Here is a 20,689-nt window from a genome sequence, read left to right on the forward strand (position 1 = left end):
TCTTCTGAAGAGTGTACATAGCAAGGAGCACGGGATATTCACTCACTCACTCAACATCTACTTAGTAAGCTCTTACCATGCGCCTGGCTTAGGGGAGGTGGACATTAAGAACCCAGCACTAGCTCTTGCCCTCAGGAAGTCTAGCACAGAAGAGGTGAATAAATTTTTACACAGCTAATATTGAAAGTAAAACGCCATCTTAATTACTGATACCTCCCTGCCTTCAACACTTCTGCAATATAAGGAAAATAGGGTATAGTAGAAAGCGTACTGTTGCCTTCCTGGGAGGCGCTTGACATGTGTGATTAGGAACGTAAGCTCCCCTGATGAATAATGGATCTAAGCCATGCTCACCAATGGTTGCCAAACACATTAGTTAAAAAAGCCAATGGGGGAACTTTATCATAGATATGCTAAGCTGACAGTGCTCAGTACAGTGAGCTCAGTACAGTCCAGTGTTCAGTACAAAGAGAGAGACATACAGAAGTACAGATCACCACCCATGAAATAGTCTTGCCTCCCCACAAAACAGTCAAATTTAAATCTGATGAAGTCTCTATATCCAACTACTACAGGAAATACAGAGGCTAGAAGAACCTGTTAAATGACACCACAGGGATGCAACTGGGAAAGTTTTAGAATGTAGGAAACTGTATAGGGCAAACCACCTAACTTCTTCAGCAACAAAAATTACCAAGAAAAAATCGCTTCTCGGCCTTTTGGCTAAGATCAAGTGAAAAATTACCAAGAAAAGAGGAAGAAAGGAACCATAGACAAAAAGGGGCCTAAGAGATGTATCAACCAAATGCAAGCATGGGCCTCGTTTAGATATGAATTCAACAAACCACTGAAAGAAGAAAGTATGAAACAAACAGGGAAAACAGGAAAATTTGAACACTGACTATATATTTGATAATTAAATATTTTTTAAGGGAGTGATAAAAATACTGTGGTTACGGTTTTTGAAGAACGCTTTTTTGCTTGTTTTGTTATAGGTACATACATGGGTGTTTATGGATGAAATGGGATTAGCTCCAAAAGAATAAGTGGAGAAATAAATGTGTGAAAAGATGCTCCACATTTATTCGCCCTATTATTATCATCATTCAGCAATAAGAAGAAACAAAGTACTGACACATGCTACAACATGGATCAATCTTGAAAGCTTTATGCTAAGTGAAAGAAAACAGTCACTAGGGACCACACATTACATGATTCCATGTACATGAAATGCCCAGAATAGGCAAATCTACAGAAATAAGAAGCAGATCAGTGGTTGCTTAGGGCTGGGGTGGGGAGGGTTACAATACTGGGGGATGGGGGTTGATGGCTTTCTTTTTGGGGTTATAAAAATCTTCTAAAATTGACAGATGCACAACTCTGTAGAATACAGTAAAAGCCACGTAATTGTACACTTAAAAAAAAAGAATTCATGTTGGGGAGGGAGTAGGTAAGGATACAGGTGATAACAGATCATGTGTTGTAAATTTTTTACATGTGTAGGCTCCATCATAGATCCTTTGGGTCAAATCCTGGCTCTGTCAGTTACTGGCTGTGTAACCTTGGGCAAGGCATTTAATGTCTTTGAATCTCAGCTTCCTGGTGGAAAATGGGGACAATATAGGGGATAACAAAGACTCTACATGAACCTAGGTATATATGGGCTAAATGAGGTTGATACATTTGTTTTTATTTATTTATTTTTTAAGTTTTTTTAAAATATATTTTTGAGAGGGCAAGCAAGGGCGGGGTGGGGGCAGACAGACTGGGAGGGAATCCCAAGCAGGTGCCATGCCATCAGCGCAGAGCCGGACACGAGGCTCAATCCCAGGAACTGCGAGATAATGACCTGAGCCGAAATCCAGAGCCTGACCGCTTAACTGACTAGGCCACCCAGGCACCCTGAGGTTGATACATTTAAAGCATGTGGAATAGTGTTTGGCATGTATGAAATGCTCAGTAAACAGTTACGTATTGTTATTCTCAACTGTTTTTGTTTTCTTATATTAGCTCCTTCAGGAGCATCCATTTTTTCAGTATCTCCCTCAGAAATCACAGTAATTATGAACAAGTAGTAGATGCTCAATAAAAGCTTCCTGACACTTCCTGATGTTTTGTTGGCTTTGTGTTTCTCAGTTGTTAGGATTCTCCTTAATATGAGGTATTATCCTTCAAAGTTTCTGTATTCTGTGAGTGAGTGAGTGAGTGAGTTTTCTTTTTGGTTTCAGGCTACAGATGGGGATTTGGGAGGAGCAGTGAGATATAAGGAGACCAACTATAGCCGCAGTAATCAGCTTCATGCCAGAAGAAAGTCTGGCTGAGCCCCCAAAGGCCACAAGTGCTGGGACAAAAAAGAATAAAGCCCACAGATGATCCTTCTAGACCCCTTTCCTTCGGTGATGCCTTTGAATAAGACTGGCTCAACCCAGAGATGGCCGCATTTTGTTGCTAATGTTAATGGGACTGCCAGCTTTCCCTCTGGATTCAAACGCAGTCATCTGTGGTTCTCACTCTTATACCCCCACTTAGCATCTTAAATTAGCAAAGTGCTGTGGCTCCTTTTCAATAACAAAGGCTCTACATGAACCTAAATCAGTAAAACCATGATAAATATTTTATAAATGGCACTCCGAAAGCACAGCTTGAGTGTGTGTGCGTGTGTACACACACGCACACGCACACACGCACACACACACGCACACACACACACACACACACAATGGGATTTATATGCTCACACATGCTTTCCACACAGAACTCCGGCATTCTTTCTCATTCAAGTTTGCTCCAAAACAGATTTTTTATTTTTATTTTGTTGTACTGTACATATCAACTGCACAAGGCAATCAGCCAAGGAGAGATTTAAACACATGGACTAAATTTCATGGCTTTGAAAAACATGGTAGAGCAAGACCGTGTTATGTATGCCCTTCTGCTCTGCGCTATGGACGGCCATTTGGCTGGGCAGGTGCTCCATGCTCGTGCCAGATTCCCCCTGGGGCCATGGGGTCAAAGTGCCTCTCCCACATCTGCAGTGGCCAGTCCAAACATGCAAAGGCTCCTGTGAAAGCTGACGTAGAGCTGTGATACTCAGCACTCTCACCACTTGAAAACTGCTCGTCCCCCTGGGCCCACCAACGTGCAGCAAGACAATCAGAAATGTTGAATGGTACGGGCATTTGATATGCTATGGATGTGTAAGATCGTCACGTACTTTAGAAAATCAATGTGGTAATTCACTTTATCTTCCAAAGTGTTCATCTTTCCAGAGCTCCATTCCATTTGTAAGGTGAGCAAGTATGTCCTACCAAAGAATGAACCTAAAATAAACTTGATGTTATTGTTATAATATCCAGAATTTACAAATTTTTAACGTTTGCTAAAATGAGTAGTGTTCTTCCAGTTTACTTGCATAACCTCTTTGGCTTCTTCTGGCTGGGTAACTGAAACAGAAATGTGTTGATGTGTTATGACCAAAGCACCGCTACCTCTGGGAACACAGTGCATCCTCGCCTACAGGTACACAACTCGCCACCTTCTTGTCAATGTTGTCCATTCCCAGGGAAAGGTAAAGAGAATAAGTGGAAACAAACAAACAAATAAGTCCCAACCCAGCAGTGCCACCATAGTGTCACACTGCCATGACCCCAAAGGTCCTGTGGTCATGCACTGGAGGTCAGCCTAAGCTAGGAAGCAGGTCATACATTGTCCCTTGACTTTCTCTTCCTTTCAGAAAGCTTATTGGAATGGACACTTCATATTGGTGACAGTGACAGTTCTAGAGCTATACCTCCTGCATGCTCCATTTTAGGCAGAGGTATTGGAATGGTACAGGCATGTGTTGTCTGCAGCGTGAGCTTTGGGACCAAGCACGACTAGTCACAGCTTCCTTAGTGCACGCTGGACACGTGCGTGTGGAGCAGCCATTTGGCAGAAGGAGCAGCCATTTGGCAACATTGGTGAAGGAGCTCTCCCCAGCCTCGCCAACTGGCTCAGGAGTACAGAGCAGGGAGGGGACAGGTGGCAGGGGGCTGGAGGGAGAGGCAGGCACTGCAGTGGGAAGACTATGGCCTTCATAGGCAGGTATCCCTTAGTTTGAACCATGGCTCTGCTACTTTCTAGAGGTGTGACTGGAACAGTGAATTCCATGGCTTTTTTTGAGCACTTTCTTCTTTTTCTGGCACTACAGGATACTTCAGGCTCATCTTATGTATTTCCTGCCGCAGTCCTAGAATCTGTCATCTCTCCAAGGAGCCTGTGAGCTTGCTTCCAAGCTTTGTTAGTCAGGACCAGGGCAGCCTTTAGTCTAGGGATCCTTTTCCCCCAACACTGAGGGATTACTCTTCTGACTACCATCGCCATGGTTTTCCTACTCTGGCTGGTGGGAACACAAACCATTCCCTGCCCTGTAGGACCTCAGAGATTGTTCTGTCTGTTCCTTTCCTGTGGTTCTTTCCTCAGTTGCTGGTAGCTTCCTCACACCAAGTGCTGAGCAGTACCTGCTGAGGACCAAAGGGAAAGCCTCTGCAGACCCCCAAAGCTCACTCTCTGGGAAGCTCAGCTCCCTCTTGGACTCTACCTAGAGAATTCCAGCTGCCTTGGCCTCTGATTCCCTAACTCTGTCTCTTGAGAGTAGAGACTCCTGGGCTCTGTCTGGGTCCTCTTACCTGTGTTGTGGCCTCGGACCCCCCTCCAGCAGCAAGCTGGGAGGACTGTAGGGCCTACCCTGGTGTTTCCCCTCAGGGACCCCGTACTACCTTGGGTCCAATGTCTGCAAACCACTGTTTTGTATATTATGTCTAGATTTTTAGTCTTCTGAGTTGGGAAGGTAAATTCACTCTCTGTTACCCTATCTTGGCCTGAGCCGAAGTTCTGAAGTTCACTATTTATAAAGGGTCCCATTTAGAACCATTTGTGATTGACTTTCCTGGGATACTCAATAGTGTTATCCCAGTGATGTGCAGTGAGTCACCTCCTTCAAGTGAGGAACACAGCTTGGGCCACATGGCATCATATGAGCAGGGCGAACCTGTCTACATCACATATGAGGGTGCTGGAGGTGTCAAACCTAACTAGTATGAAGCTGGGAGGCTGAGAAAGCCAAAATGCCTTCCTGCACAGCTACAGGATGATCAGACAGCTGCTGGGGAGAGGGCTGCCTCACCAGGCACACCTCAGGAGCCAAGGGCCTGTGTCAGCCAGCGATGACCAAGGATTTTAAATGAAAACAGCCCACCTGAGTGATGTGCACATGTCAAAGCAGCTTTAATAGCCCACAGGAGAACAGTTGATTTCATACGATTTTCCCTTCATCCTAGGCAAGCTGAGAAGTGCTGGTTAATATGAGCACTCACCAATAGCTGAGAAACTCACTCAGCTAACAAGGGAAGACGGTGGAAAAGAATGGCTGAAAATGCCCCCCTGGGGCTCTACTCAGAGTCTTCCCTACATCTCAACTATATCAGAGGGAGTGACACATTGCACGTGTGCACACACACACACACACACACACACACACACACACACGCAGTATACATCCTTATGGAACATAAATAGGAAACCATCATTTTCTTCTGGGTCTCAATTCCATTGCCTTCAGGCCTTAGCAGCCTTATTCCCAAAACTGTGACACAGGTGTTAACGACTTGCAAACAAATTTTTAAAATTTAGGAGACTTCCACCAAAGGAAAGAATATGTTTCAGATGTAAGCGTGTCATTCACTGTCAATCAGAAATACTGCAAAGGGAATTTTCTTTTCATGGTGCACATCGGCCTCCCCCAAATGGTAGATCTACCTGTAACTTGCAACCCAGAACCACCGACTCCTCTCTACGCCAGTTAATGCGACCACATTTTCTGTCCTCCTTCAACCAGGGGCGGGAAAGTAGCACCTAGAGTAGAAAAGGTGCCAAGGAGCAGCACCCAGAGTTCAGTTTCGGCAACTGTTTGTTGCAGAACTTTTGCATTCAGTGGGCACACCATGATCTCTGCTAAGTTACACTGAAGTACTTCAAATGTGGCCCCTTGTTTCACCCTATTCCCTTCAGGATAACTGCCTGGGGTCCTGCCTGTGAATTCCTGTGTCCTGGCAGACCAAGGGACAAGCTGAAGCTAACTGACCATGTAGGAATCTACTGAGAAATGACCGAGGCTGGCTAGCAGAGCTCCTCTGATCTCAAATACTCATAGAGTGAAATTAGGCCAAAAAAAAAAAAAAAAAAAAAGAAAAGAAAAAAGCCAAAGAAGGACAGAATCAATCTGAATATAGATATATAGATTTAGGCTTGAACCATAAGGAAATTCCATATTCCTGGGCCAATCTAAGGAATGGAAGTTTCTAACAAAAACACGGGTGGTATTTTCCACAATGACTGCTTGTTAGTTAGAAGACCATGTACAAAACCTTTCTGCCCGGGCATTTTGCCACCACACCAGACTGTTCACTGCTCTGCAAATACACCGTAAACTTCCAGGCTTGTGAGTTTTCATTCTACCCACAACATCGTCCCCATGTGCTCCACGTGGTGAATTCTTGCACATTCTTTAAGGTTTAACTCAAATGTCACCTTCCTTGTTAGGCACATATCCTGACAATATCCTGACAATAAGGAATTAATAACCAATGCATTCCTTCTCTGTGCTGCACAGTGCTTAATGCATCCCTTAATTAGAGCAGGTATCCTCTGCACCGCGATTACCCAAAAAATGTTTGCCTTCTGCTTTGGAATGTGGGTCCCTTGAGGGCAGGGACTGAGCCTTGTTCATCTCTGGGGCCCCCTGAGCCTAAAAAAGCGCCTGGGACATGGAGGGGCCTGTGTGAGATGTGCACTGGGAGGCTGGGTGCACGAAAGCAGGGAAATGAGCTCCTGTACAGGAAAAGTACAGTGCTTCAGGATCTTCATGGTGGATTTACACATGCGCTCTCATTTGCCCTTTTCTACCTCGGGAAGTGGGGGAGGTGCTCCTCACCATCTACTCCTAAGGAAGACATTTGTGTTTCCAAAGGTTTCATGAGCAGGAAACGCCTGGATTAGACCTAAAAAGACCGAGGTTCTAGTCTTGACTATCCTGCAGAATGTTCTGTGTGACTTTGAGCACGTCTGTGCGCCTGGGCTGGAGGAGATGATCTCAATGGTCTGTAATCTGACCATAAGCAGCTAAGCTTCCTATAAGGTCATACATGTGGAGGAGGTGAAACCAGTACTGGCATCAAGGTTTTCTGATTCTTAATGTGTTGTCAGAGGTCCTGGCGCTGTTTTAGAGTGAACTTCTGACTTCGCTTCACTCTCAGATGCTGAATTTGTTTTTCAAATCCATGTACTATTGGAATAATGGCTGTTCCCCAACTGTTAATGAGAAGCTGCTTTTAGGAGTGAAACCCATGTTGCCAGCACTGCGTGGGGTCGGCCCACGCTGCTAGCCGCAGACGGGTCCACGGGAGACCACGCGGACACATTAGTTTCTTTCAGCAAATATGGCAACAGGGCGATGATATCAAGCACGTACCTAATAAAAGAAAGCGGGAAAGGACACACAAAGGAATAAAAGTGAGTAAGAACAAGCACTTACAAGGTCCTGGGCTAACTGTGCCTTGGTTAAAGCAGAACATTTTGGTTCGTCAAGGCACTTTGGAGAAAGCAAGGCTGTATCTGCTGAGTCCTTATTACAGGCTTCCTGACTGCAGTGATGGAAACAATGGGAGCTTCATAAATGGATGGAAAGACTGCCATTTCCCCCACTGCCTCAAAGTCTCACAAAAGCTCTAACTGCTTTTCCGATCATCTCGTCCAGCAACATCTGGCAAATCTCAAGGCTGAAGAAGTAGTAAAAGAATGAATAGTGGAAGAGTGATGGCGGGAGTATGCTGAATGCAGTTCTCAGTCGTAAACAATAAGGAACCACACAGGGAAGGTAAAAGGTGGCCAGTATTAGCAAATGGCTTCCTTACTACAAAAGCATAGTAGCCAAAGCTCTCATTCAAAGGCAAGTTAAATATGGTCTTCCTTGTTGGAAACCCAACAGTTGACAGAGCTCTGGGTTTAAAAGAGCTGCCTCACTGGCTACTCTCAGGGCTCATTCGTGGCAGGTAAGCAGCACAGGCTGTCAGCCATGCCCAGTGACCTGCAAGACTCTTGGAAGTGAGCATCACTATGGTGGAATGGGGGGAGGGTATCTGAACTATTGGGGGCAGCACTGGCCACATTTAATTCAAGAGCTATTGCCCTTGAATTAAGGGATATGCAAGGGATGTGACAGTGACCCAGACACAGCCTCTGCCCTTGGAAAGCTTGCCATCTAATGGAGGGAGGAAGATAATCCTGTCACTGTTGCATAGGGAAGGCTAAGATAATGATCATCAACAAGGAATCAACTGCAAAGTGTGATTGAGGTTCAGAGGAGGGAGAGAGCACAAGAGACTGGGAAATAAGCATTCAAGATGGTTAGTGAAAGGCAAGAAAGAGCTCAACAGGCAGAGAGGGGTTGATGCAGAATGACAGTCATGAGCAACAGGTGAGGTGCTCACCCGTGTTTAAGCAGGAACAATCCCAGGGATGGAGCAGAGGCTACATAAGTGGGAAAACAAAAGGAAATAACACTGAGAATATGACGGTGCTATGCTTTGAATGTCTGTATCATATGTTGTAATATCAACCCCAATGTGACAGTATCTGGAGATGGGGCCTTTGGGAGGTTAGATTAGGGTTACATGAGGTCATGAGGGTGGAGCTGCCATGATGAGATAAGTGCCCCTATAAGGAAATAAGGGGATGAGACTCTCTCTCTCTCTCTCTGCCATGTGAGGAAGCCAGGAACAGAGCCCTCACCAGAACACAACCATACTGGCATTCTGATTTGGACTTTGAGTTTCCAGAACCGTGAGAAATAAAAGTCTGTTGTTTCAGCCTTGACTCTATGGTATTCTTCTTATAGCAACACAAGCTGACTAAGCTAGGTGGGCTCGAAAGGGCCCTAGGCATTAGAATAAGCCACTTGGGTTTTGGTAGAGACACTGGAGAACCACCATGCATTTCTTAGCAGGGAGGTTTCCAGGTCTGTCTTCCAGGAAGATTAGTTGGACAGCGATGTTTAGGATGAATTAGGAAGGTCAGGATACAGACAAAGGGAAGCAAGTTGGAGGCTGCCGAAGTAGTAGCTGTAACAGAAGGTAACAGGAACATGAGTGCCCTGAGCTGACAATCCAGGTGGAAGGAGGAAAAGGCAGGGATGAAAGTGAGCAGAGAAAGGAAGGCAGATGGGAGGAGGTGGGGGTGGGGGGGGGGGGTAGGTGAGAATGAGGTCCCAGGCCCAGGTGATGCAGAGAAGGCTGAAGCCATTTAGAAGGGTAAGAGGTCAGAAGGCCAAAATGAGCCCCATTTATGTATGTTCAACCCAGGTGCAGACAGCTGGAGATGTGGGGCTGAGGCTCTGCAGACAAGCCTGCTGTGGAAGCAGAGTGAGGAGCTGTCGGAAGAGGGTCGCTACTGATGCTGGAGGAGTGGGTAAGCAGGAGGGAGAGAAGCCTCACATCAGGGGATGGCAGAAGAGGAATCAGAAACTGGAGAGCCAGCCAAAGCAGCAGGGGTGCTGTGTGAGTCTGGCCAGCACACCCAGAAGGCAGCAGAGGAACTTATGAAAGAGGGGTTCCCGGGGTGCCCGGGTGGCTCAGTTGGTTAAGCGTCTGACTCTTGGTTTAGGCTCAGGTCATGATCTTGCGGTTTCATGAGTTCAAGCCCTGTGTCGGGCTCTGTGCCAACAGTGCAGAACCTGCTTGGGATTCTCTCTCCCTGTCTCTCTGTCCTTCCCTCACTTGCGCAGTCTCTCTCAAAACAAACAAACAAACAAACAAACAAACTAAAAAAAAAGAGGGGTTCCCTAAACATACTTCCCTGTTCTTATCCCAAGTGATGCCTTTGGCCTAGATGGGGAGAGATTACATAAAAACCAAGGGAAGCCACAAGGAGAGTAGCAGAGGGAGGGAGATTCCCCAGTTTTTAAAGACTAAGACCCTTGGCACTTCCATTTTCACAGGACTGAAACAACTCCTGCTCTTCCTACCTGCCAGGCCCAGCTACATCAACCCTTAACTTCTCTGGTGGACCAAGGTTTCCTGGCATCCAAGGGCCACTTTAAGGGCATTTGTCACATAGATGGGCAGGATTATTTGGTTATTTTTTTCAAAGGTTGAAGAAACGCTGGCTAACAAAACTGAAACTATTTTTAAAGTAAATATTATTTTTGGCTGCTGTCAGCACAAACCCTCTCAGCAAGGTACCTGCTTAGTGCAGGGATGGTGAGACCGTGCCACAGCCCCCTCTCTGGTGTCTGTGTTCACGAGCGGGAATTCACAGCCACAAACCCTGGGGTCTCTGCCACAGTGCATGCCATGGCTCTGCCATGCTGCTCACTAAGCCCCTCCGTTCCCTCGAAGTATGCTGGGGACAGCAAGCTGACATGGGGAGCATTATAGGAAGTGATGCTCTGAGAAATTATCTGCCACAGAGTCTCAGAAATGTTAACTATAACCATTACCCTGATTGTTAATAGTACTCTTTATTTCTACTAGAATAAAAATCCTGGAGACCAATTACTGTGGCTTGGCCCAAGGGCAAGTGTTTGGAAGCTTTGTTAGCAGCAGGCATGGGGATCAATCCACAGGTCACTGTGAATTTCCTCATTGGAAACTATCTCCGGATCAGTCAGATCTTAAATCCATGAGCAGAAAACAGTCAGGAACTAGAAGGTTAAATGTGTCTGATTCAGGAGGAAGAAGACAGTGGGCCAATTCCTAATCTATCCTTTGATTGCCTTTCTTTCTACAAAGTACTTCCTATAGTAGCATTTGGATGTAGTTAGCAACTCTGGCCTTCAGTGCTTCCAGATTTCCTTTTCCCATGACTACAGAGAAAGAAACACAGGGAAAGATGTAAACTTTTAGATAAGAAGCCATTTGCACTGCAGTTTCTTTCTGATTTTGTTTTTGTTTTTAATGAATTCTATTATCCTACCTTCAGAGTTAAAAAGTGTAATATTTCAGTGACAGGTTCAGGCTATTCAAAATGCTGAATATGTCTCCGTGATTTTGTTAAGTGTTTGAAATCACAGAAAGGCTTTCTGCCAGCATGCTCCCTGTCACCAGGAAATCCTTCTACCTGAACTCTTACTTCAAAACTCATGAAGCTAATGAATCAAATTCCATTTCTACGAAGTGCAAAAGCAGAAGAAACTCCCCTACAGTGACTGAAGTTAGAGTGGCTGTCTCGGAGGAGAGGGGTGAGTAGTGGGAAGGGACAGGAGGGAACTTTCTAGGGTGATGGAAATGTCCTATGTTTTATTTTCGATGGTGGATACATGGTATATACAACTGCCAAAACTCAAAGATGTGAACAATTAAGATTAGTTCATTTTGTAGGATATAAATTATATCTCAATAAAAATTTTGACATAAGTGAAAAATTCTTTGCAAGCACCCTTTTCTTTAAAAACTGGCCTCAGGATAGAGCAGGGAAGTACAGTACCCATGGTCTCTCTCCCACTGTCATTCTTTCTTGGGGCGGGGGGGCTTGTGTGCACACAGGACACAAGAAGCATGTGGTCAATGCTCTGCCAGGGCTTGCCAGCGTGTCGCCCTGGCATTTGGGTGCAGTTTCTTTCTTGGATAGAAGCCCCTTCCTTCTGGTCAGGTCGTGGTGGATCAGTAATGAAAGTAAGTACTCTTTCCAATCTACAGCATGCCTGGAATAATCATTAAATAATGGACATCACTTCATGGCTTGAGTTTGAGGGGACAGATACAAGAGAAAGCTACCCAGTATTTCATCCACCTGCCCCATCCCCACCATCCTCCTCCTCACCCTGGACCCCGCCCCTGTGTGGGGAGGAACATCAGTGGCCCCAGCAGGAAGCTGACACACTCATGGAGCAGAACTGCCCTTCACAGTATACACAACCAAGAGCGTGTGGTGTCTGCACTGTCACTCAGCAGAGGACTTTGTGTCAGTAGCTCACTCTGCTTTTCCTCTGAGCATGTTAAGCTGAAATATATGGATCTTCAAATACTTAACGTTGCAGACTTAAAAAAAGTGATAATTTCACGTTTTGAAAATTTCAGAGTTTTGACACATTTGCTATGTTTACTATATGGTTTATTTGACCAGATTGTAACTTGCACAAACTTTTACAACTCTTGAGTGAAACTGCTACAATTCTGGTCACTTCTTCATCATTTAAAAAAAAAATGTTTGAATGTTTATTTATTTTTGAGAGGGAAAGAGGGAGAGGGAGAGGGAGAGGGAGAAGGAGAGGGAGAGGGAGAGGGAGAGGGAGAGGGAGAGGGAGAGAGAGGGAGAGAGAGGGAGAGAGAGGGAGAGAGAGGGAGAGAGAGGGAAGGAGGGAGGGAGGGAGAGAGAGAGAGAGAGAGAGAGAGAGAGAGAGAGAGAGAGAGAGAGAATAAGCAGGGGAGGGGCAGAGAGAGAGGGAGACACAGAATCCAAAGCAGGCTCCAGGCTCTGAGCTGAGCTGTCAGCACAGAGCTCGACATGGGGCTTGAACTCACAGACTGCGAGATCATGACCTCAGCTGAAGTCAGAGCTCAACTGACTGAGCTCCCTAGGCGCCCCCACGTCTTCATCTCTAATGACATTTACCACTTGTGTGCCAATAGCATCAATATTTTCATTTGTTCGGAAAAACGCAAGAAGCTTATAGAGATCACTATGCCTGCCTTATGTTAATAACATTGATAAAAATGGCAATAACAATAACAGACAGCACATAAGTGTGTACAAAAGCATTCCATATATATTAACTCGTTTATTCGTTACAACAACTCTGAGGTAAGTTCCATTATCATCTGCATTTACAGAGAAGGAAACTATTTACCAGGATTCCATGATAATTACCAAAGCTGGGGCTGAATGGCTCCCAGTGCAAATAAGTTCAAAATTTTAGATATTCATTATCATACTTCCTATTTGTATGCTTCTTTTTTTGGCAGCTTTTGGGAAATCATCCGACTTGCAGACTGACCATCCATGCTCACATTATAAACCTGTGGACTATTACCATTTGCATGTTGATTTGATTTCTAGGATTCATATTATCCTCCCCCCCTTTTTTTTGGACTTCAATGAGTCATTCTGAACCCAAGATCCAACCACTAAAGGGCAAATTTAGTATATGTAAATATTAACTTGTAAATGAGACAAAAATACATTTGTAGATAGTTGAGAAGTAAATAAGACAGTCCTTGGAGTGTATGTTAAATATTTAATACCCTTTATCACCATGATGTATTAAGAAAAAAAAAATCTGACCAGTGTTAAAATTAAGAAAAACTAAACCCTCTAATCATCCCTATCAGTCATAAAAAGGAGAGCCCAGCACCATGTTTCTAACTGAAGGGAGGTGACACAGGATTTTCCAGGGAAGGCTGCAGGTGGAGGGGAGGGAGGCGGCTGGGTCTGAGGCAGAATAGGGGGCACAGACAATGAAAGTGCAGCAGGTTTGGAGGGTCCTGAGAGAAAGGGAAGCCAGTGGTCCATGTCAGCATAGCACCTCCCAGGGGGTGGCAGGACCCTTGGGAGAGCTCAGGGATGCAGTGTGGACTCAACAACAAAAGCTGAAGTTTCTGGAGTCCTGGGAAAGATCCTCATGCCCAGCTCTGCACAGAAGCAGAGAAGGACCTGTCTGCCTTCAAGAGATCCAGGCTTGGACACAGAACACATCACAGCTATGACCCGTGTGCTGTGGCTGCAGAGGAGTGCTCCTTCCCAAATTTGCAAGGCCTTCAGGTGATATGGTGTATGTGTGTGGAAGAGGCAGGCGTGGTGGTGGGGTGGGGTAGAGGTAGGAGTGGGAGACTGATAAAATCATATTTTGACAAATAAAGGAAGGTGTCATGTCTCATATCCAGAGCTGTGGGATAAAACATATACCTGCTAAAGACCCATTAGTAAGAATACAAAGGGAACCTACAAAAATCTCAATTATCTTATATTTTACATTTCCTCTAAAATTGTCAACTGCCAACAGACCCACTAGTATGCCTGCCAGAGACCCCCAGGGATCCACGAAACTTATTTTACAAAGCAGTGTACTCGATCTTGAGCACCAGAGAGTGGGGACCTTTTAGCACCTAGCAGACAGGAAGCACACAACAAAAATGTGTTGAGCTGAACTGATGTTGTTTGATTAGAGTTAAATCTATGCCTTTAGAATCATAACCCACGATGAAAACCTGCCACTGCAGGGGCCGACCGGAGGTTCATCATTCTTTGGAACCACGACATACAAGCCACAAGACCTGACAGCTACGTTTGTTTTTAACCATTGTCTGAATCTTATTAAATGGGAATTTAAAGGAAAATAATATGTCCCTATGTAATTTCCTTCCCTTCTTCCCTTCCCTCCTTTAAATTTTGCCTGTGGAAGTTTTCAAGCCTGAGAAGACCTCATTTTGTTTTGAAGCAGAAGGATGTCAAAAATCTTGAAAAACCAATATCCGTTAAACCAGACCAACAGGTATGAAAGTTCTGCCAAAGTCCCGCTCTGTAAAATTCTCTGGTGTTCCCAAGGGGCAACTGTGGGGACAGTGACAACCAGAGGGTACACAAGAAAGGAGCCCAGCCAGGCCTTCCTGAACCACCAGTCCCTTGCAGGACTCACCATGGGAGCCATCCAGCTTAGGCCTCCTACCTCTCATTATCTCAGTCCCCAGTCTCTGGGGACATGGCAGTATACTGAAGGAAAGGGAAAACCAAAACATTTGTCATCAAAAGTCTTAATTAAGTTAAATCCAAGGAACCAGAATCCTCAGACAAGCTTTATTTTGCTGTCTTATTTCACTTTTAGAAGATGGTAGACTGAGCATTTGTTTTTAAACAAATAAAAAGTCCTTAAATATGGCTTAGGGACAGTCCAACCTTAGCCCCAAATTCCTAGCCTTCTAAAATTTTACAATAAAAGCTGACTTAAATTAATTCATGAAATTAGTGAATTGCCTTTCCACAAGTTCTAGAAATATCTGTGATCGTAGCCCATCAGAAAAACATTTCAATTATCAAAGAAAGGTTAAAGCTAAATTTTATCTACTTACTAAGGCAGAAGGTACACACGTCACCATAGAAAGATAAATACAAAGAGAAACTAAAAGGGTTTTCTGTGTTAATTCTCATTACAAAAAATATTGAACTAATCAGAACATACACTTCATAGAACATTCCAATTAATTAAGGTTGATCAAAATAGATGTCATTATCTCTGCAGGTACTGTCTCCTCAAAAAGTTTGCCACTTTTTTCAATATTAAAGAAAATATTACTGGAAATCTGGTTGAGCATGTATTTTGCTAAAAGAACACTTTAAAATATTTCTGAGATCACAATTAAAAAGCTTTATGCTTTTTAAACATAATTTCCAACAGGGAGAAAAATGTTAAAAGTTTTTTGTTGTTGATTTGCTTACTCTTTTATATTATTTATTTATTTTTGAGAGACAGAGAGAGACAGAGCACAAGCGGGGGAGGGGCAGAGAGAGAAGAGAAAGGGGAGACACAGAATCTGAAGCAGCTCCAGGCTCTGAGCTGTCAGCACAGAGCCCGACGTAGGGCTTGAACTCACAAACCGTGAGATCATGACCTGAGCTGAAGTCGAACGCTTAACCGACAGAGCACTCCCAGGCACCACTGCTTACTCTTAATGAAACACTTACGAGGGATATGTACCATGAGCTTTCAAAAGTCCCAGATTTCGGGGTACATTTTATAAGTTAGCACAAAATTCTAATTTGGCAAGATGTCAAGAACAACAATATAATAAAACAGAAGTCAGAGAAAGGCTACACTAGGTTAAGAAGTAGCCAGTATGAATCTGGAAATGGGATAAGAGCACACATGTTACGAACTGCTTTATTTTATATTTGACAAGTCACATCTATTTCTCACCTCATTATTGCTCCCAAGATCTGTTTTAATATTTACTGTGCGTTAATAAAAATGAGTAACGAAGAGCGCTGCACTCAACCACATGCCACGAGTAACCGCTAAAGCGCAAAATAACTTAATAAAAAAGTTCTTATTAGAATATACCAAGAATTTCAATTAGCCCTTTTATTTACTGATGTTATCTTAAAGTTGACATAAAGTTAACGGCTCCCTGCTTTTAATTTACTCCATTTAATGACTAATTCTTCTCCATTTCTATTATTCTTTTAGGGACGAAGCCAGAGAAAAAAGCAAAGCAAAGGTACTGCCAGCGCTGTGACTGTCAGTTCCTGACATCAGCAATGTTGCTCTGGATTCTGAAGTTTCTGAAATGTCACTGGAGTCCTCTATTCTGCCCCTGTCCAAAGTTGTTGTGTGTGTCCCTCGTCTAGTAAAAGCCAATATGAAGTCCCAACTGCAGCCATTTGTATTCACCAATAACGTCAGTTTCACCTGCAGGCTTCTGTAATGGACAAGCGCCCGCCTCCAGGCTGTGCAGGGCCCCATGCTGAGGGCAATGTGCCCGGCAGCCAGAGGCAGACGCTGCTAATATCAGGATTCCCCATGTGTCACCAACGGCCTTTCCAGAGACAGGCACAGGCGAGGCTCTAACTCTCCAAAGGCTGCCAGGAGCAGAGCCCAGGTAATCCCGATGAATTAGAGGATCCCGTCCCTCCCGACACCAGGGCCCACCGCGATTGCAAGCTTGTCACAGATGGGCAGTCCATTTGTCTGCCACGGCCCAGCAAATCCCATAGATCCTCTGAGCCTCTGAGGTAGGCTTTTCAAACCCTGAATCTTATTTAATGTTCACATGGAAAGGCAACTACTGCTTGCTGTGCCCGTAAAAGTCTTGGTGAAAATTAACACCTTGCTCATATAAAAGCAGAAAGAAAGGTATTTCTCTCTTTGGAGGCCATTCGGGAAGGAACACGATCTACCTATGAGCAGGGTTCTATGTCAGCACTGGGGTGACAGGAGTGTGTTCCCCCACAAAAGTGGGGGCTCTGTTATGTGAACTGCGGGCCTGGCAGGAAAAACCCCCTTGTAGATGTCTGTATGTCTGACATCCTCAGTTCAATAGGAAAGGTAACAAAGAGGGTCTTTATTTGATTCTGTCCCCAAGCCAGGTGTCTCTCACACATGTGTCACCAATCACAAGTTCAGTAAGTTGAAGGAGTGAGAATAATTAAAAGCAGATTATCACAGCTATTGCTACATGTTTTGAAAAAAGATCCCTCTGTATATAACCCTCAAAGTTACTTAAAAGTAAACACATCCATCTCATTATCTACCATATTTTTGATGTTCAACAGAGAATAAAACCCGTTATGTTACATGGTAACATAATAAGGTAACCTCTTGCTGTCATCAGGGGAAATTGAGTTTTAAATTCTATCCATCAGGAAAATACTTAAAATGGACAATTTAGTAAATTAACGTATTTGGATTTCCATGACTTGTAGTTATGGCATTTTAAATTTAGATGTGATGGCCCTAAGCCCTCTGCAGTCATTAGGGAAGACACAGATAATGCCTGGTGAATTCTGATTACAGACTGGAATTGCACATTCTATAAAAGTGTAGAATGCATTGGAGGATCGGAGTCCAGTCCAAAATACAGTGAAATGGCACTGGGAAGGTTCTGTGGAACACACTAATGGTGGCTGTGAATGTCACTTGGGTCCCTGTATAGCAGTGGTTCTCAAATTGTGCTACATGATAGAATCACCTGGGAGCTTTTTAAAATCTTGGTGCAAGGCCTCACTCCAGACCTGCAAACTGGGTGTTAGCAATTTTTAAAAGCCTCCAAGTAGTTCGAATGTGCTAATGTCTGAGAACCAGTGTTATGGATAAGTGCTTTTTATTTTTTATTTATTTTTTAAAATGTTTATTCATTTACTTAGAGAGCATGCGCATGCACACACACACACGAGTGGGAGAGGGGCAGCAAGAAATGAAGAGAGAGAATCCCAAGCAGCGTCTGCACTGTCAGCATGGACCCCAATGCAGGGCTCAAACCCATGAACTGTGAGATGATAACCTGAGCTGAAATCAAGTGTCAGATGCTTAACTGACCCAGGTGCCCCAGATAAGTGCTTTTCAAAGTTGAATGTGCACATGAATCCCTGGATCTTGTTAAGACGCGGATTCTGATTCAGTAGGTCTAGAGTGGGGCCTGAGACTCTGTGTTTTAACAAGACCCCAGGGAATGCCGCTGGCCCATGGACTAGTTTCAGTAGCAAAACCATAGACAATGGTAAACCACCAAATACCTCTGTGAGGGGGTGATATAATCAAAGCTGAGCTTTCTAAAGATGAATCAAGCATGCTTTAGTTCAGTAGATTTCAAGGCGAGGGAATGGGATAGGAGACGTAGCAGACTCACTTAGGGGAAGTAACCCTACCTTCTTCAATGCCACCCATTAATGCTGTTGCTAAGGGGTGCACTTGTACAAGTCCCTAGAAGCATCTCAAAGACCGTATAAAACTGCAGTCTACTTTGGTACATGGTCCTTCCGGGCAGTTAGAGTAATTGAAAAGCACAACAGGGGTGTGAATGCCAGTGCCTTTGAATTCTCCTTGTGGAAAAGACTCCTTGTTCACCTATCAATCACTTCTCCTTTCTTTGGAGGCACATGGGGGACTTCCTCCTCTGTCTGCTCCTTGCAGTTGAGAGGGCTCTGTAACAATCTGAGCAGGTGGGGTGAGCCAAGCTGGCAATCATGCCCACTCTTCCCTCCCCGGCTGTCCCAGTAGCGGCCCAGAGGGGAAATCCCAGCTCTCAGTGTAAGAAATATGCTTTTGTCGGGTTATGTGGCAGAGACCTTCAGGTTATTTGTTACCAAAACATTAGACTGGCCAATCTCTACTGATGGATACTCTGATCAAGTGGCTTCACTCTGTGTGGGTTAGTCCCAGCAACCAGGCAGGGGTGATCTGAGGCTCCTGGTGGCCTGGTGAGCCTGCTGATGAACTGTCCAAATTCTATTTAGAATGGGGGATATTCCTTTTGTTTGCTTGTTTGTTTAACAGTTTGTGATATTGAATTCTATAAAAGTTATTCAATCTATTACATCAAGTGCTGAAAAGAAAAAAAAAATGTTGACAATATCCAAATGAATATCTAGCAGTTATTTAAAAGTTATTTTCTCATATCAAGCAAAAATTAAAAGTTGAGCTCACTAAAAATAATTTTTAAGCAATTTAATTTTTGAATTACAGCTAACTCTTGAACAACATAGGTTTGAACTACATGAGTCCATTTACATACAAATGTTTTAACAAGTACAATACAGTACTATAAATGTATTTTCTCTTCCTTATGAACTTTTTAAAATGATTTAAAGTAAATATGATTTTTATTCATTGTTTTTATTTTTTTCCCATTATTCATTTTGTTGGAAGAGGTTATAGATGTATATTTTTTAAATTTCTTTAAATTCAAGTTAGTTAACATATCATGTAGTATTGGTTCAGGAATAGAACTCGGTGATTCATCACTTACTTATAACACCCAGTGCTCATCCCAACAAGTGCCCTCCTTAATGACCAAGGATGGGGGGGGGGGTGTTTCTGAAAGATCCTAGTACTAATGACTCATGTAACCCACAGGCCCAGTAGGGAAACTTCACAAGGCCTCATGTCAGAAGGGTTTCCTAAGCTCTTGAAGCTTTCCTTCTTGTAAGTAAGATAGTTCTAAAGTATTCTTGGCCACAGTGTTTATTTCTTTTTTCCCTTGTTCCTCCATATCATGGGTAGCAAGAACCAGGCATCATTATTTGGCTGTAACCTCTGGTCTCTACTTTAATCCAACTCTCTCAAAGCCAGTTTTCTACATCCAGAGTTTTAACTAAAGAGCATGACACAAACCTATTGTTAAGATTCAAATTATATTGGGTGATTTTTTTTAATTAAAAAAAAATAACTGCTGCTTTTAAGTTGAAGATGTAGCTTGATATTCGTTTCAGACTTCTCACTTTTCACACCAAACCAGAGAAGGTTCAGGGGGCTCTAATGTCACTCAGCTAAACCTCACCCTGAAATTAGATATTTGAAGTCTGCAAATGAATGTAAAACAGGTTGGGTGTGAGCACAGTATTATAAGGATGACCTGAAACCACTTCGAAGGCGAGTCATCAACTTTAGTGGTATCTCATCATTTTGTCTTTGTTTATTCAAAGTCATACTTATTTCTCAAATGGATAATGAGCAGAGTCCTCAGAAAATATTCTTGCCTCACTTATCACGAAGTGGAAAGAGCACTGCATTGTGTACTTGATAAATATTTTTAAATTTACTGAATAAACTGGACCCAAATTTCTCATTCGTGCAACGGAGTTAGATGTCTTTTCATCTCTATAGTTTTCTACCATGCTGGGTTAGGATTCCCTTCAGTGGCAGATGTGAACTTATCTTGGCTGGAAATCAAAGAAGGCTTTTAGTTCTCTGAGACTCTCAGACAGCCTCCTATTCTCTACCCCTCAGTCTTTCCTTTACCTCTCATACAATGCAGTTCAAAAGAAATTTCAAAACTCATTGTAATTGGTCATTTCACCCAAACATCTCTTTCTGCTTAGACATAATCACATAGTCATCTGTGTCTACCTTTACAGCCCATTAAAAATAAAGCCCTAGTGAGGTTTTAATTTGTTTTCTTTGAGTTTCTTGGTATTTTCCAAATTCTGACAATGAACGTGTTACTTTGGT

The 20,689-nt window shown here is 43.6% G+C and overlaps 1 protein-coding gene across 19 annotated transcripts in view; it reads right to left on the minus strand.

The window, feature by feature from the left end:
* Window positions 1-20,689, minus strand: part of FARS2 (phenylalanyl-tRNA synthetase 2, mitochondrial) — a 632,301-nt gene that overhangs the window by 146,163 nt on the left and 465,449 nt on the right. Inside the window, exon 9 of one of the 19 annotated variants that reach the window (XM_058733122.1) lies at window positions 3,215-3,304. The exons of the other annotated variants lie outside the window; for them this stretch is intronic. Within the exon in view, the coding sequence (XP_058589105.1) occupies window positions 3,215-3,304 (90 nt within the window). The remainder of the gene's footprint in view (window positions 1-3,214; window positions 3,305-20,689) is intronic. 19 annotated transcript variants of the gene reach the window in all.

Source organism: Neofelis nebulosa, chromosome 6, assembly GCF_028018385.1.
Source record: "Neofelis nebulosa isolate mNeoNeb1 chromosome 6, mNeoNeb1.pri, whole genome shotgun sequence".
NCBI classification, from domain to species: domain Eukaryota; kingdom Metazoa; phylum Chordata; class Mammalia; order Carnivora; family Felidae; genus Neofelis; species Neofelis nebulosa.